At 45.3% G+C, this 17308-nt stretch overlaps 1 protein-coding gene across 1 annotated transcript; it reads left to right on the top strand.

Annotated features, from left to right (window-relative positions):
• The first annotated feature begins 4354 nt into the window (after positions 1–4354).
• On the top strand, positions 4355–9005 carry PMIS2 (PMIS2 transmembrane protein). Its single transcript, XM_066572626.1, has 2 exons — positions 4355–4893; positions 8745–9005. The coding sequence occupies exons 1-2, from the start codon at positions 4477–4479 to the stop codon at positions 8919–8921; spliced, it is 594 nt and encodes a 197-aa protein (XP_066428723.1). The 5' UTR covers positions 4355–4476; the 3' UTR covers positions 8922–9005.
• The last annotated feature ends 8303 nt before the right edge of the window (positions 9006–17308 follow it).

Here is a 17308-nt window from a genome sequence, read left to right as displayed (position 1 = left end):
GGGTGAACAGGAGAAACCACAGTCCTGTTATCTGTGGATCCTGGTCCCGGCAACACTTCTTTCTCTCTTCAACTCTGCCGGTCAACACTAACATTTAACGGAAAAGGTGTACTGCTTGGCTGTTCCTTACTCTCTCTCTGTCCTAACATTCAACGGGTACTCTCACATCTCCTGGGTACAGTAAGCCCAGGGCAGACTGTAGACTCCTTTCAGCCTCTTCCATTCTGGTCCACATAGGCCAAAAGTGTCTGCATGTTCCTCTTGCACTCTCCAGACCAGAACACGGAACCCAAAACTCAGAACTCTCACTCATGCATCTTGCATCCATATATATATATCACAAGGTCACATGACAAACAAACAGATACATTTTCCAGACAGTCAGCTCACATACCAGACAGTTAACTCTTTCAGTGCTGCAGCTATGCAATACACATTATTCATACAACACAGAAGACACTGACAATACATAGGCAAATGCATGCATACAGTTATGGAGCAGCCCTATTGTTCTGGGCCACTACATTATGTCTTATAGACCCGTGACGAATTTACGACTCACTGACCTCTTAGAGTTCCTGTAGGGGTTTGGGGAGAAGCACTTCCTAAAATCTCTCTCAAAAACCAAAGATGTGTGTCTATCATGCTGACATCTCTCGAGCAAGGGTTTGACATTGGAGATTTTCTCATGGCAACCCCTAGTCAAGACCAAACACTGAAGCTTCCTCCTCAGGCTCTGATAAATATGATTTCTGTTCAGGCTTCTGAGGTTGGAGATCTGTCAGAAGAACCTTCTTACCCGATGTTAGAACATCTCCCACCACTCTGACGTACTGCTGCATAGGCCTAGTAGTGGTTCCTGGCTCTGAAGAAAATCCCCAAAGGACCGTCTTATTTTTGCTTCTTCCAGGAATGATGAATTCAACTTCCATAAACCTTTGCCCATCCGAGGTGTCTGTAACATTCAGAGAAAATAGAATCATACACTGATTGGAGAACTCCACCTCCACCACCGATAACGGTGAGGAGACAGCTTCCTCCTTTAAATAAAACCTATCTGTCCTAGACCTACAATTACTACCTTTGATGTAAGTGAACCCCATGCACCCTGGGGTGTGACGAATGTGGACATCCACAAGGCGTGCCTCACTAACTAAGTTATTTAATGAAACGCTATTGTAGTCCAGCTGGTCATTGGACCCTCCTCTATCACATATTAAAGTCTTGTTACATTATAAGTCGCCTCTAAAGACTATTTGCTGGCTTGTAAAAAGGAAAGGCTTAATTCTCATACAGAGGTCTTTGCGCCCCCAGGGGACCAGAGATATTGATAAGATGCAAATCTCTTGACCTCCCGTGAGAATGTCCAAGATCAGACACCTTCCCATTTCCAGCCTGCTAACCCATCTACATTCTACCTGTGCGATCTTATAAAGTATCGTCACCCCGCTATACGGAGCGGCTGCAAGAGACCAATAGGAGGCTCCACACCGCCACTCACGCTTAGCCCTGTATATGACCGACAAAATCTGTCAGCCTCTCTTAGATACACCAGCTCATGAGACAGTATCACACATCATAGGATGAGATACAGCGGCACAGCAGACAGTATCACACACAATAGGATTAGATACAGAGGCTCAGCGGACAGTATCACACATGACAAGATGAGATACACCAGCTCAGCAGACAGTATCACACATGATAGGATTAGATACAGCGGCACAGCAGACAGTATCACACATGATAGGATTAGATACACAGCTCAGCAGACAGTATCACACATGGTAGGATGAGATACACGGCTCAGCAGACAGTATCACACACACAATAGGATTAGATGCACAGCTCAGCAGACAGTATCACACATGATTGGATTAGATACACAGCTCAGCAGACAGTATCACATACACAATAGGATTAGATGCAGCAGCTCAGCAGATGGTATCACACATGATAGGATTAGATACAGCACAGAGATGAAGGGAGTCCCCCACCCTGGGGATGAAGGGAATTCCCACCAGGGAATCCCTTTATCCGCACGATGGACTCCCTTCATCTCATGAAGCATTAGATATAGCAGCTCAGCAGACAGTATCACACACAATAGGATCAGATAGAGCAGCTCAGCAGATGGTATCACACATGATAGGATTAGATACAGCGGCTCAGCAGACGGCATCACAAATGATTGGATTAGATACAGCGCCTCAGCAGACAGTATCACACATGGTAGGATTAGATACAGTGGCTCAGCAGACAGTATCACACATGATAGGATTAGATACAGCAGCTCAGCAGACAGTATGACACATAATAGGATTAGATACACAGTTCAGCAGACAATATCACACAAGGTAGGATTAGATACAGCAGCTCAGCAGACAGTATCACACATGATAGGATTAGATACAGTGGCTCAGCAGACAGTATCACACAAGGTAGGATTAGATACAGCAGCTCAGCAGACAGTATCACACATGATAGGATGAGATACAGCAGCTCAGTAGACAGTATCACACATGGTAGGATGAGATACAGCAGCTCAGTAGACAGTATCACACATGGGAGGATGAGATACACAGCTAGCACAGTATCACACAGGATATGATTAGATACACAGCTCAGCAGACAGTATCACACATGGTAGGATTAGATACAGCAGCTCAGCAGACAGTATCACACATGATAGGATGAGATACAGCAGCTCAGCAGACAGTATCACACATGATAGGATGAGATACAGCAGCTCAGCAGACAGTATCACACAAGGTAGGATTAGATACACAGCTAGCACAGTATCACACATGATAGGATTACATACAGCGGCTCAGCAGACACTATTAATACTGGGGCCATTAATCAGGTCATTGTTACTATTAGGGTCACTACTTAGGGCACTATTACTACTGGGGACACTATGGGGGTCAATAATGCTACGTGGAACACTAACAGTATCACTAATACTAATGGACCCACTAAGGGGGGCACAAACTATTAGGGCCACTACTGGGGAAGTATTTCTTCTGGGAAGACTATGGAGGGGAACTCTTACTACTAGGGTCACTAACATGGTCACTTTTGCAACAGAGACTAATAATGGGATCACTATTAATATTGGGGCCACTACTGAAGGCACTTTTACTACTGGGGCCACTAACAGGGTCATTATAACTACTGGGGCCATTAAGGGGGTCACTACTGGGGGCACGGTTATTCTGTCATTTCAGACGAGTATCAATAGTTCCAATATGTGTTGGATATCTTGTGTATTGGTGTTTTCAATGCCTGTAAAATGGGTGGGGGTTTTTGCTAAGGGGTAACGCCATTTCACACTTCAGCTCGAGACAGCATCTTTCAGACAAACGATTTTTTGATGCACCTAAAAAAATTGTGCATCAAAAAATAAGACACAGGTGCGATTTTCTGGGGACGACGAAATTTCTCTCTTGTCCTATCTTTTGACGACACAAAGCCAGAAACTCCATAGACTCCTATGTGAGCCGGCTAGCAAAGGGAGCAGGAGGGAGTTTAACATCCCTGCAGGGATGAAGGGAGTTCCCCACCGCAGGAATGAAGGGAGTCCCCCACCGCAGGGATGAAGGGAGTTCCCCGTCGCGGAAAATAAAGGGAGCCCCTAGCCGTGGGGATGAAGGGAATTCCCAACCAGGGAATCCCTTTATCCCCACCAGGGAATCCCTTATCCCCACCAGGGAATCCCTTTATCCCCACCAGGGAATCCCTTTATCCCCACCAGGGAATCCCTTTATCCCCACCAGGGACTCCCTTCATCTTAGGGCTGCAGCGTCAGTATACTGTAAAACACCGCAGCCAGCCATGTTAAAATCATGAAGAATAGCCTGACCAAGTCGCGGCTATTCTTCGGTCAGGCGATTTAACATGGCTATCAGAGCATTAAACTGATGTTCGTGTGAACAAGGCCTAAGGGTGAAATATCTGAGTATGGTCTATAGTTACAGTAATGAAGTCATTAGGGTCATTAGACACTCCAGCTAATTGTAGTTCTTAAAAGTTACAACTTAATATATAATGTTCCCGTTTTCTGTACACAGCAGGTGACTTTCCTGCAAAGTCAATTAGCCCCGCCTCTTGTTGCAGAACTCATTGAAATAATATAATTAACTTGAGATCAGCTATTGTCAGCTTTAAGATAAATCTATTAATTAAGAAGTGACCTACAAGGAAGAAGGAAATTATTTCCCCATCTTTGTGTAAATCAATGCTACGTGCAATTGTCTTGGCAAGAAGCCTTGAAAAGTAAGGCGGAGTCAGAGGACTTCTATATTTACCTGTGTCTAATAATAATAGTAATAATTGAGATTACACACACGCTGTTATGGTACATTCACAAACTGTGGGATGTTTCCAGTCTCAGTCATAGAGGACGGTACAAGAGAAAAACATTCATATCCTCTCAGCTCTTGAAGAAAGAAGACGTCCTAAGTCTAAGAAGAAATGGATCCGAACCAAGATTCCCGGAAGCCACCTGAGACATTCCTGAATCCAGCCTTCTCTGCTGACTATGAGGGGCCTCCACCATCTTACTCTGAGTCTACCTTGTGTTCGCCATTGACTGTATTTCCACCAGCTGTCCACAAGTCCTCAAGGATCTCTACAACCCCAATGTATTCAGAAGACTTTCTTCCACCTTACTCAGTTTTACCACCCAACGCGGCCTACGTGTGTACACCATACCCGACTCTACAGCTAGAGACAGCCGTCAATGGATTCCCAGGAAGTGATGTCATCACCAGCGAACCCTCCTGGACGCCCATAGCTCCACCAAAACCCAAAGATTACATGTGCTTTTCCATCCTCAGCCTTTTCTTGTGTTTTCCTCTTGGCGTTGTGGCTCTTGTTTACTCATTCAACGTAAGTGTGGGGGATGGGAGGCGGTGGTCGGGGGTTTCTACATTTTGATCATGCAGGGGGAAGAGATACTGAGTCTTTTTGCACTTTTAGGAGGTTCAAGGATGTAGAGATATCTCATTGACCTTCAGTGTCACAACTGAGGCATCGTCTCATCTATGGCTGCCTTAAAGGGGTTGTCAAGTCACATGTTTGGAATGCTTAAGATAAAAGTAGTAATACTCAATTTACTGATCACCAACCATTCCTGACCTAACACTTATTGGCCCTGCAGGTTTCTGTAATTCCTGTTCTCTCTTCACATGGACATGTAACTGCTGCAACTGATCACTGACCACAGCAGTGACCTTTTACCAGTGTCAGCTTCAGGTTTATGCAGGCCCTTGGCCAACAGGTCACAGTGGGCTTCTTTATAGGTGCTGCTATGCCCTCTTAATAATTTTCAGGCCCTGTTGTGCCTACTTAGTCATTTATAGGTCTCAATGTGCCCACTAGTAATTTATAAATCCCAATGTGCCCCTTTAGTAATTTATAGGTCCCACAGTGCCCCCTAGTAATTTATAAGCTCTGCTGTGCCCCCTACTGTTCTCATGTAGTAACTTGTAGGCCCCACTGTGCTTCGATATTAATTTATAGGTACTGCTGTGTATCCCAGTAATTTATAAGCCCCACTATGTCTGCTTAGTAATTTATAGGTCCCACCATAACCTCTTAATCATTTTAGGCTTTGCAGTGCCTGCTTAGTATTTTATATACCCAATTGTGCTCCATTAGTAATTTATAAGCCTTGATGTGCTCAACTAGTAATTTATAGGTCTCGCTGTGCCCACTTAGTAATTTATAGGTCCCGCTGTGTCCCAGCAATAAAATGAAATAATAAACCCATTCACCTCCATTATGGTCACAATGCCTCATCATCTTCTGACTTAGCCTCTTCTGGCCAGAATCGTGCAGAATGACACAGGTGACGCAATGATGTTATTGTACCGCCTGAATGAAAGAGAAGGGGCTAAGCGTTGGCGCAGTAAACACTTGGCTTTCTGCAGTGCTTCTGTCATATTCAAAGGTATCCGCGTCTTTAAGATGCAGATACAATTGATTGCAAAGAACGAATACCGAATTGATTACACACCGGGGGAAGTAGAGGAGATGTATGGCACCTATGGGGCACTGCTTCCACATGCGCTGAGTATAGAGACTGCTCTATGGGGACATAACATAGTAACATAGTTTGTAAGTCCGAGTGAAGACAATGTCCATTAAGTTCAGCCTGTTTATCCTCCTGTTTTGTTAATCCAGAGGAAGGCAAAAAAACCCCAAGAGCAGAAGCCAAATAGCCCTTATGGGGAAAAAATTCCTTCCCGACTCCCTAATGGCAATCAGACTGTTCCCTGGATCAACCCCTAATAGTTCCTACCTGCCTGTATATCGGATTAACAATTAACCTAAGATTTATAACCTATAATATCCTTCCCCTCCAGAAAGACATCAAGTCCCCTCTTAAACTCCTCTATGGATTTTGCCATCACCACGTCCTCAGGCAGAGAGTTCCACAGTCTCAGTGCTCTTACAGTAAAGAATCCTCTTCTGTGTTGGTGAGGAAACCTGCTTTCTACTAAACGTAGCGGATGCCCTCTTGTTACCGTTACAGCCCTGGGTATAAACAGATCATAGTAGAGATCCTTGTATTGTCCCTTATGTATTTATACATAGTTATTTGGTCACCCCTTAGCCATCTTTTTTCCAGGGTAAATAATCCCAGTTTTGGTGCCTCTCTGGGTATTCCAGTCCCTTCATTCCATGTATTAGGTTAGTTGCCCTTCTTTGAACCCCCTCCAGCACTGTGACATCTTTCCTGAGCACCGGTGTCCAGAACTGTACGCAGTATTCCATGTGAGGCCTGACAAGGGCCTTATATAGTGGGAGGATAATGTTCTCGTCCTTCGCCCCTATACCTCTCTTAATGCACCCCAGGACTTTATTAGCTTTTGCAGCATATAACTATGAAATTCTGGTTATTTATATATAACGTTAAACGCATTTGTAACCTCCCATGGAGTGACACATAATGTTAGTTCTTTTTAGTAAAGTTCAGTTTTTATAAAATGCGCCGCTTCCACATGATGCATCACACCTCCTGCTTCACTGACAATGGCCCATCCTGGTGCAGCCACTGATAGGCTAGTCAGAGGACTGGCAAGTGTTTCCTATCGATTTCAATGGGAAACATCACATCGCACTCGCGTGCACATGGCACGGCATGTGATGTGTTTGACTGTCCCATTGAAAACAATGGGCAATGTGCGTTTCGAGGGATGTGAAAACACAGGACATGCAGCGATTCTTTTTTAAAAATGGAGTTTGCATCTCACAACGCACAAAACTCGCACAAGATTCACGGTCGTGTGAATCTAGCCTAAAATGAAGATTTCTGCTGCTTCTTTACACATGTATACCCGTGGATGCGCACAAAGATTTATCCCACTCAGGTGCAGAATTCGCAACATGGACACGGACATGGATTTGACATGGAATCAGTGGAAATTCCATGTGGACTACGTCAAAATGCGTTCAAATTCTGCCATGTAAATGTACCCTTAGGCCCAATGTCCACGGGCAGTTTTTAATTATAAAATACGTGCATGGTACGTGCATGAGAGACCCGCAGCTTTAGATGCCCATAGGCATGCATTAGCACCCGCAGGGCAATTTAAAGCATGCGGTGTGATTTTTTTTCCTGACGCGTGGATTGCACGAGCGGGAAGAAATAGCAGCATGCTCCATTCTCCCGCGGGTCCACGGGATGGCTTCCATTGAAGTCAATGGAAGCCGTCCCTGCCGCAGCACACCCGCAGCTGTCACTGTGGCTGAGCCACTGATCCTTGGGAAAGCAGGGGATTAAAAAAAGCACTGTGAATGCACTGGGAGCGTCAGCCGGCGCTCCCAGACGCATCTGCTGTGCTGAAAAAAGAAGATCCGGCCGGCTTAGAGGAGACCCCCTGGACCCGGGGAGGTAAGAAATGTATTTTTCTTCTCCATGTCCACGGGCATGCATGGCTACCACTGCGGGATGCAGCGGTGGAATCCATGCATGCAAGTGGACATAGGGCCTTAGAGCTTTCTGGCAGCCTCTTATCTCTTACACCCACTATTGGAATTTCCTGCCATTTACCTAAGATTTACTTAGACCGGCATATTAAATGGCAGTCTAAGTAAGTCTGCCCCAAAAAGTGACATGATGAAATTCTGCCTGCCTGCAGCCACAACTAGGGGGAGCTCTTTGTACACAGTGTTATTAGGCGCCATTCACGCCTGCACTGAGGTCTATGGTAGGTTTTCTGTTGTTTGGCTCTGTTATAAGAACCAAACAATAAAAATACCAGATTAAGTCTGACACATGCCAGACCCAAACAGTGCACCATGGACCTCATTGATTATAATGGCATGCCGGATGAAATTGTTCTGGACAAAATAGCGCTACTTTGTCTGGGATTTTGTGATGCATCTGCGCCAGATACTCCATTTGGAATGTGAATGGGATCTTATTGCGTTCAATGTGTAAATAGTATGCACTAAGCTCCTGAGCTCCCCCTAGTGTTGGCTGCAGGCAGAGAAAATTTCATTCTTGCACTCTTTAATCTTTGCAGGAAATTTGGAGCTCTGTGCATCTACGGATCAAAATGAGATCTGTGGTCATCATCAGAGTCTCTCAGTAGTGCAGCCTCAGTGATCAGACCAGATCTCAGAGTAGAAAGTAGATACTATAAAGCCATTTTCACATAATGATGATGACTAGATGGACCTCATTTCAGCCTTGACTAACACAAGACCGGTCTTTTTCTCTCCTTGCACAGACCAGATCGGCAGTGCAGCGCGGGGACCTGGACACCGCGGCGATGATGTCACATAAAGCCCTCATCCTGAACAGGATATCGCGGTTCGGCATTTTAATCATCATCACGTTGGTTTTCATATTCATATTTTACTTTGTACGGACAAAAGTCAGCAGTGAAAACTATGGGGCTGGATGACCGATCGGCGCTCCGATGACTCCTCTTCATCCTGAATTATGACCTTATCTTGTATTTATTGTGACATAAATTATTTATTTTGCACATTTTGGAAGTGACTGATTAATGAGAAAAACCTTCGGCGGGTCATCACTGGAGCGGGATGTATCACCGGGGATGGGGGAACCTAGACTCAGAATTGGGACTTATCAGTAAATGCATGTTTTGGGTTTTTTTGCGCATGCATTGACACTTAGGTTAGGAAAGGGTTAACACATAATGGATACAAGGGATACTATGTTGCTGCTGTTAATTGACCTGGATAACTAATATCTATGGCGTTATTGCATGTGCATTTGTATCCCAGCAATAAGCGCTACTATATGAGCATTAACAGCAGTGGCATATATAGAGCTCAAAAGGCCCCATAGCAAAACTCAAAATTGGGACCTCCCCCCAAAAACTGATTTTAGAGATAACATATTTTTAACATGGCAAGCTTAGATACAACAACTTAACTGCAGTACACCTCTACTCAATGCAGTAACCATATAATAGTCAAATACCAGCATTACACAATAATAGTGATTACAGTGCAGTTACCTCCAGTGATCATTGTTGACATCTCCTCTGATTGGTGACGTCTGTTTGCCCTCTATTTGGCCCAGACTGCCATGAAGATTTCTTCGAGACATGACTAATGTCTGCCCACTCTCCCCATCCTAAAGAATCTCTAGCAAATCTCTCACACCCCATAGTACTAGTGTCCCCTCTGTGGCCTCACAAACTACTGGCGTCACCTCTGGGGACTGACAAAGTACTGGTGTCCCATTTGTAACTCCAAAAAGTGTCCCCACAAGCTATTGGTGTCCCCAGAAAGTACCGGTGTTCCCTCTGTGGCCCCACAAACTACTGGTGTCTCATTTATGACTCCACAAAGTACCGGTGACTTGTCTCTGCAGAATTTGACACAAAGACATCTTTGGCGCATCACTTTTCCAGCACCCTCTCTACATTTTCCACACCTCTATACAATCTTATAAGCTCTGCTGTGACCCCTTAGAAATGTCTAAGCTCTGCTGTGCCCCCTACTGTGCTCATGTAGTAACTTGTAGGCCCCACTGTGCGCCCTTATTAATTTATAGGTACTGCTGTGTCTCCCAGTAATTTATAAGCCCCACTATGTCTGCTTAGTAATTTATAGGTCCCACCATACCCTCTTAGTAAATTTAGGCTTTTTTGGGGGGGGGGGGGGCTCTCCATGAAGAGCCCCCTAAAATGAAAAAAAAACTTTTGGAAGTTTTATGTCCAGTGGTGACCTCCAAATTGGTCCAGGAAGGTGTTATAACCCAAGAAGATGGTGTATTTAAAACGGCTATTTATTGGCTGGATATTATGGAGTAAACAAAAAACAACTTAAAACAAAAAGGCAAGGAACATACAGATGGTCTAAGGGTAGCAACAACATATGGAAGGGATGCGTTTTGGGGCTCTGTACCCCTGTTTCTTTATATAGCATATGGGCCCGCTTGAGCTCCCAACCCTTCTGGAAAGCTTTGACACGCAGCGTTATATCCCTTCTGAGCGCTGATGACGTGGAGCGCAGCGGCGGTGCTTCAGCACCCAGTGATCATGCGGGGTAGCCGGCCCCCAGCGTCCCGAAGGGCTGGGAGCTCAAGCGGACGATTTGTCCCACATAGTCATGCCATTATCCTGCTGCCTCTTGGAAGCCGCCATGAGAAGAACACATGTGGCTGCAGAATGTCCTGAACATATCGCTGAGCTGTTATTGTCCCTCGTACCCCTACTAGAGGGGACCGGTGCCCTCACACATCCACTGATCCCAACACTCCCTAACAGTCTGGTCAGATGCTCCTCTCTACTGGTGGTCTGTAGGGGGAGTCCTGAGCCCGGTTACTATGTGTGCTCTCACACATCCACTGGTCCCAACACCTCCTAACAGTCTGGTCAGATGCTCTTCCCTACTGGTGGTCTGTAGGGGATGTCCTGAGCCTGGTCACCTTGTGTGCCCTCACACATCCAGTGGTCCCAACACTCCCTAACAGTCTGGTCAGATGCTCCTCTCTACTGGTGGTCTGTCGGGGGCGTCCTGAGCCCGGTCACCTTGTGTGCCCTCACACATCCAGTGGTCCCAACACTCCCTAACAGTCTGGTCAGACACTCCTCTCTACTGGTGGTCTGTAGGGGGTCCTGAGCCCAGTCACCTTGTGTGCCCTCACACATCCACTGGTTCCAACGCTTCCTAACAGTCTAGTCAGACCGGCGGGTGGGGGTCAATTCATGGATACGACCATCCAGCTTCTCACACCAATAATGCGCCCCCCTCAGTCTCTGGTAACGGGGTGAAATCTCTTCTCTGTGTTGTAGAGGCGTCTAGTGGTAAACAAGCTCTACAAGCGGAAGAAGAGGTCACTGCACACAAGGAGCCTCTGAGAGCCTTTTATAGGCCAAGAGAGGAACCACTTCTAAGGCCTCCGGCGAGAAGACCGCCCATCTAATCACCACAACTCTCATCATTTAAAGATCTTCCTGAAATGGAACTGCAGGATGAGTTTTGCACCAAAATGACAACTTCTGGGGGCGGTATTACTTTTGACAGAGTGTACATTTTGCTGCCAGAGACCAACAGGGACACCTCCATTAGAAGGCTGCAAACTTATATGTAAGCGAGTGACTGAGATACCAAAGACTGTCCTTTCTAGCCTGCAGAATGACTGACAATACCGCGTCATGTTCCCAGTTACAGAAGAAGAGAAACAGAATGTCCTACAACTTCGTGGATCTATAATTATCTAGAACTGGTCTTCAGATGCAACTTTTTCCGGTCACATCCAGAGCGGCACTTTATCACTAATGTCCTGATAGCTCACAATGTACCAGCCCTGATATCTAATTAGTGCTGATTCAGTGTCTGTGTGGAGCTCGCTGCGCTGTCGTGCTTTGCAGACAGGTGTGGTGACTAGTAAAAAGCTACATCACCCACTATGCAATGCAGCCGAGCACGGCGCACAGCAGATTGCGCAAGAAATTCATGTTGGGGCTTGGTGTGGCTTTATCAGAGATAGATGGGCGGGTTATAATGAAAGTGTAATTAGCGCAGAATGATAAAGTAAATAGAGCTAATTGTGGCAACCTCTAAGATGAAATGAGGCTCCAGAGACAGAGGTGTAGGGAGGACGTATGGGAGCAAGGCCGGGCTCACACGAACGGCTTGGAAAGTAATTGCAACTGATCGTGGAAGATCGTGGATGCGAGCGGTTTTCCACGCGGATGTCTTGATGCGTGTTTGCGCACCTAAGGCGCCATAGAGCTAAACGCAGCGCTTACCGCGATCAGCGGCACCGTCCTAGGCAAATTAGGTTTTTAAATCAGGGTGGGGTGATTCAGCCCCCTGTGAACCTACAGAGCGTATTTGCACAGGCATGAGTGCAAAATACACTTGTTCACTGCGCAATAAAAATTGCGCAGAAGCAAGCGTATTACCTTACACGTTCATCTGCACCAAATGATGCTTATATGCTGAGTAGCAAGTAATAAGGCACTATTGTGTCCCCTGAGTCATTTATAGGCCTGAGCGCTCCTTCACACGAGCGTACGTGTTTTTACGGTCGCCCGCACACACCGTGAAATCGTGTATATGAACAAATGACGCAAAAAAAGTCTTGTGCTTAATTAGCGTTTTCTCATCCACTCACGTGGCCGGGTGCGACGCATTAGCGAAAAATACACTGCAGCCTGGAAACCTCAAATGCCTGAATAAAGGCACCAGTAAGTTTTTCCCTGCGTTGGCCGCTGCTAAACTGCCCCCCACTCCTATTTTTCCAGCTCCCATAAGAGTCTAAGGGAGCCGTCAGCATATGTCGATCAAAAGATAGAATCAAAGCCATCTTTTCCACGCGGCGCGATTGTTCGCGGCGCAAACTCGGTCATATGAAGGAATGCGTTGGAATTCAATGCCTCAGATAGTATCACTTTTCAGACGGGCTTGAAAATGCAGCTACATAGTTGCATAAAAATTAGAGATGAGCAAACCTACTTGGCCACGCCCCTTTTTTGCCCGAGCACCACGATTTTCGAGTACTTGAGTACTCGGGCAAAAAGATTCGGGGGGCACCGTGGGTGAATGGGGGGTTGCAGCGGGGAGTGGGGGGAGAGGGAGAGAGAGAGAGGGCTCCCCCCTGTTCCCCGCTGCTACCCCCGCTCCGCCACGCCTCCCCCCGCCCCCCGGCGCCCCCCGAATCTTTTCACCCGAGTACAGAAGTACTCGAAAATAGCGGTGCTCAATCGAGTAATTACTCAAAACGAGTAGGTTCGCTCATCTCTAGTAAAAATCGCTTATGTGTATAAAGACTGAGCCTGAGCTTCAGATTTATGTGTGCTTTTTTTCTCTGCGGTTTTGGACCGCATCCCCTTTCGTTTAGGCCTCATGTCCACGGGGAAAATCAGGCCCGCTACGGATTCTTCATGGAGAATCCAAAAAAATCACCGCTGCAGGGGACCAGTGTATTATTTAACTTTTGTCACAGACTGAAATCCAAGTTTTATTTCTTTTTTTCTATAAAACTTAACCTTTAATAAATTATATACTAAAAAAATCCTAATCAGGAAAGAAGCTTTCATAAAAGAACTGTTAATCAAGTATGCAAATAGTGCGTCTTCTTATTGTCTGTATACCTCATTGGTCATCTTCACCAGCATTTTATTCAAGACAATCTGTTGTGAAGTATGCACAGACCCTTTTGTAGAGCTCTGGTTTAGTTTCACACCAGTTTTTGTGAATGAGTGCGCACCCGATAGTGTTTTATGCGCTCACTCGCCCTGATTACTAGATATACAGATCAAGTAAATGAAGTATCTATAACCCCTTAAAAAACTATTAAATTAGTCACAAAGAGACGAATAATCTCTTTTTTGGTTCTTTTCTCCCATATATGCTGTGCTCAACGCGTTTCCTCGCTTGCGCGATTCGTTAGGAGCAAATGTAACTAAATGCATAGAACCACACGATATAGTCACGATCTGCGACTCTTCATTCACAAGTGCCTTAATCCCAAAAGTTCTTCAGTTACCAATAGGATTAATTGAACGGAGTGCGTAAGATCAAAAAAATGACTAGCGTTTGCATACTCAATTACAAAACGTAGATTATGAGTTTGTAACGCTACGCAACCGAGACGTCATCCATCAAAAACGTCTTTTTGGGTTGCAATTATACTGCACATATGCTAGTGTCTATTTCTAGAACACTAGGTAAGCTACCAGAAGTCTATCTAGAGTACTATTAAGAGGTATGACAACAATCTGTCTTAGATGCCTGGCAATTTTTCAGTCAAGCAAATCTAAAATAGTCCCTAGATTTCTCCAAGGCCGGAGCTGCTGCCAGAATTCTTTTGTTTATTTTTTTGTGTGCTGCTGACTACTCCACAAAGCCAGGTTACTGGTGATTAGCACCAGAGCCTGAGCATAGAAAGGGGCTTGAGGTTAAATACCAGTACCTTGACAAATTGGGGTTTTGCAACCTTAGAAATCTAGGGACTATTTTAGATTAGCTTGACTGAAAAATTGCCAGGCATCTAAGACAGATTGTTGTCATACCTCTTAATAGTACTCTAGATAAACTTCTGGTAGCTTACCTAGTGTTCTAGAAATAGACACTAGCATATGTGCAGTATAATTGCAACCCAAAAAGACGTTTTTGATGGATGACGTCTCGGTTGCGTAGCGTTACAAACTCATAATCTACGTTTTGTAATTGAGTATGCAAACGCTAGTCATTTTTTTGATCTTACGCACTCCGTTCAATTAATCCTATTGGTAACTGAAGAACTTTTGGGATTAAGGCACTTGTGAATGAAGAGTCGTAGATCGTGACTATATCGTGTGGTTCTATGCATTTAGTTACATTTGCTCCTGACGAATCGCGCAAGCGAGGAAACGCGTTGAGCACAGCATATATGGGAGAAAAGAACCAAAAAAGAGATTATTCGTCTCTTTGTGACTAATTTAATAGTTTTTTAAGGGGTTATAGATACTTCATTTACTTGATCTGTATATCTAGTAATCAGGGCGAGTGAGCGCATAAAACACTATCGGGTGCGCACTCATTCACAAAAACTGGTGTGAAACTAAACCAGAGCTCTACAAAAGGGTCTGTGCATACTTCACAACAGATTGTCTTGAATAAAATGCTGGTGAAGATGACCAATGAGGTATACAGACAATAAGAAGACGCACTATTTGCATACTTGATTAACAGTTCTTTTATGAAAGCTTCTTTCCTGATTAGGATTTTTTTAGTATATAATTTATTCATGGAGAATCCGTAGCGGGTCCCTCCTGCCCCGCGGACATGAGGGCTGAAAATAAGAATAAACTCACCCGCAGTGGACCAGGCAGGTCTTCTTCTCTTCACGGGCGGAACTTCTTTCTTCGGCCGGCGGATGTGCTCGGCACGCCGGCTGCGTGCCGAGCGCATGCGCCGGGCACATCCGCCTGGCCGAAGAAAGAAGATCCGGCTGTGAAGAAGAGAAGAATTTCCCGGTCCGCTGCGGGTAAGTTAATTCTTATTTTAGGTCTCCCGTGGATCCGGACGGCTTCCATAGGCTTCAATAGAAGCCTGCGGGAGACCCGCACGAAAATGGAGCAGGGTCCGGATTTTTTCATGCTCCATTTTTTGTTAAATTCCCTTTTATTGACCATCCGCGGGTATTTATCTACCCGCAGGTGGTCAATGCATCCCTATGGGATGCAGATCCGCATGCGGGTGATCCGCTGCGGATTTTAAATCCTATTTTCCCCGTGGACATGAGGCCTTAGACTTCTATAGGGCCATTTGGTGCAGAAATGCTCACAAAATAGCTCATGTTCTATTTTGTCACATACATGATAAATGCGCACGCACAAAAAAGGAATGTGAATGAACCTATTTAAATCAATGGATTCTATTCTCCATGTATTGCATGCGCTTATACACCCGTGTGAAGGAGTCTAAGAACAAACAACCCAATAGACTTGCATCCTGTAAGGCTCCCTTCACATGAGCGCACGTGTAATTGCGCACGCCTTGGTACTCTGAACGAGGCTTTTTTTGCGTGTATATCAGTAAATTTTCCTGTACATATTCTTCATGCAAGGCATATTCATTTGACTGCAGGACACAAGGACGCACTGACTGAAATAGTTAATTTGTTTAATGTGCTCTTTTTCCTGCGCAGTGTTTCATTGAGCGCTGACAGCCGACGAGCCGACATGCTCCTGCTTGATTGCAAGAGCAGAGGCTTTAATCCTGCGCTGTATTTTTACTATCAGACGGGGTTAAAAAACATCAGAACAGGATGAGTAGAGGAGTAAATACTTTATTGGTCCATTGATAACAATATGAGAGTTTTATGGTCTCTAAATTAGTGTTGGGGGGGTCACCAGGCCTGTGTTATGTCTGCTACAGATTTTTCAAGTAGCCCACTAAGTTATGGTGCTCATACGGTATGTTCCCTGGAGTTTGTGGAGGTATTTCTTATACTTACCTGGCTACCCGATCAGGCGATGTCATTCCTGAAAATCAGCATGAACTGTGCATGCACAATCATATAGCAATTAACAGGAATGTACATGCACAGTGTGCAGCCTGTGGTCTGGCTGCACGGTCTGTGCTAACTTTCAGAGGTGGCAGCGCTGAATTGGTGAGCCGAGTAAGTATAAGAAATACCTGCCCAGATTCCAGGGAACTTTCTGTATGTGCAGCATAACTTAATCTATGATACTCATACCTGGTGATAGGTTCTCTTGAAGGTCTTATTCACATGACTGTGTGCCATCCAAGAATTCAGATGCAAAAAACAGTGAACAGCACACAGTTCCATCCAATGTTTCAGGAGACCCATACGATTCTAGAACCCCTGAAGTGGGTAAATTAAGAAACAGGACACACATTGCAGTAAACTACTTAAACAGCAAAGTGGCAACACAGTCTTTTGACAAGACAGTCACGTCTGCATGGCATAAAGTTACAGTCTCTTTAAGCACACAGCAAACCTGGCATGGATCTGGGATCACAAATGTCAGTGCAGTGTCCAAGGAGCAGGCCTACAGCCGAAGAGACAGCGGGGTATCTCGGGACCTGACCAAGGCGCCACAGGGTGAGATCATAGGGGTTATAACTGGGGGTTACCTGAAGTCCAATTGTCACTCGTGACGCCACTGTTCCGTTCTCTGCGGCGGATCTTCCAGATGTAATAAAGTAGTCCACACATGGGGTAACTTTCTGACAAGCACTGGGAACGGTCGGCTCCGTCTCTTTACTGTGAAATCTTTAACATTAAATTCCAACAGAAACAGTTCTGGTACAGGTACAACAAGCCAAAGTGCTTTAACACGGAGAATTCTCGGGG

Source organism: Eleutherodactylus coqui, chromosome 6, assembly GCF_035609145.1.
Source record: "Eleutherodactylus coqui strain aEleCoq1 chromosome 6, aEleCoq1.hap1, whole genome shotgun sequence".
NCBI lineage: Eukaryota > Metazoa > Chordata > Amphibia > Anura > Eleutherodactylidae > Eleutherodactylus > Eleutherodactylus coqui.
The sequence above is the reverse complement of the archived record's forward strand: the minus strand, read 5'-3'. Positions and strand labels throughout refer to the sequence as shown.

What these genes read in the sequence shown, in the direction of transcription:
- PMIS2 (XM_066572626.1), top strand. Translation starts at nt 4,477, where the DNA reads ATGGATCCGAACCAAGATTCCCGGAAGCCACCTGAGACATTCCTGAAT. An exon ending in CTCTTGTTTACTCATTCAAC is followed by an intron (nt 4,894 to 8,744) that starts GTAAGTGTGGGG and finishes CTCCTTGCACAG; the next exon opens with ACCAGATCGGCAGTGCAGCG.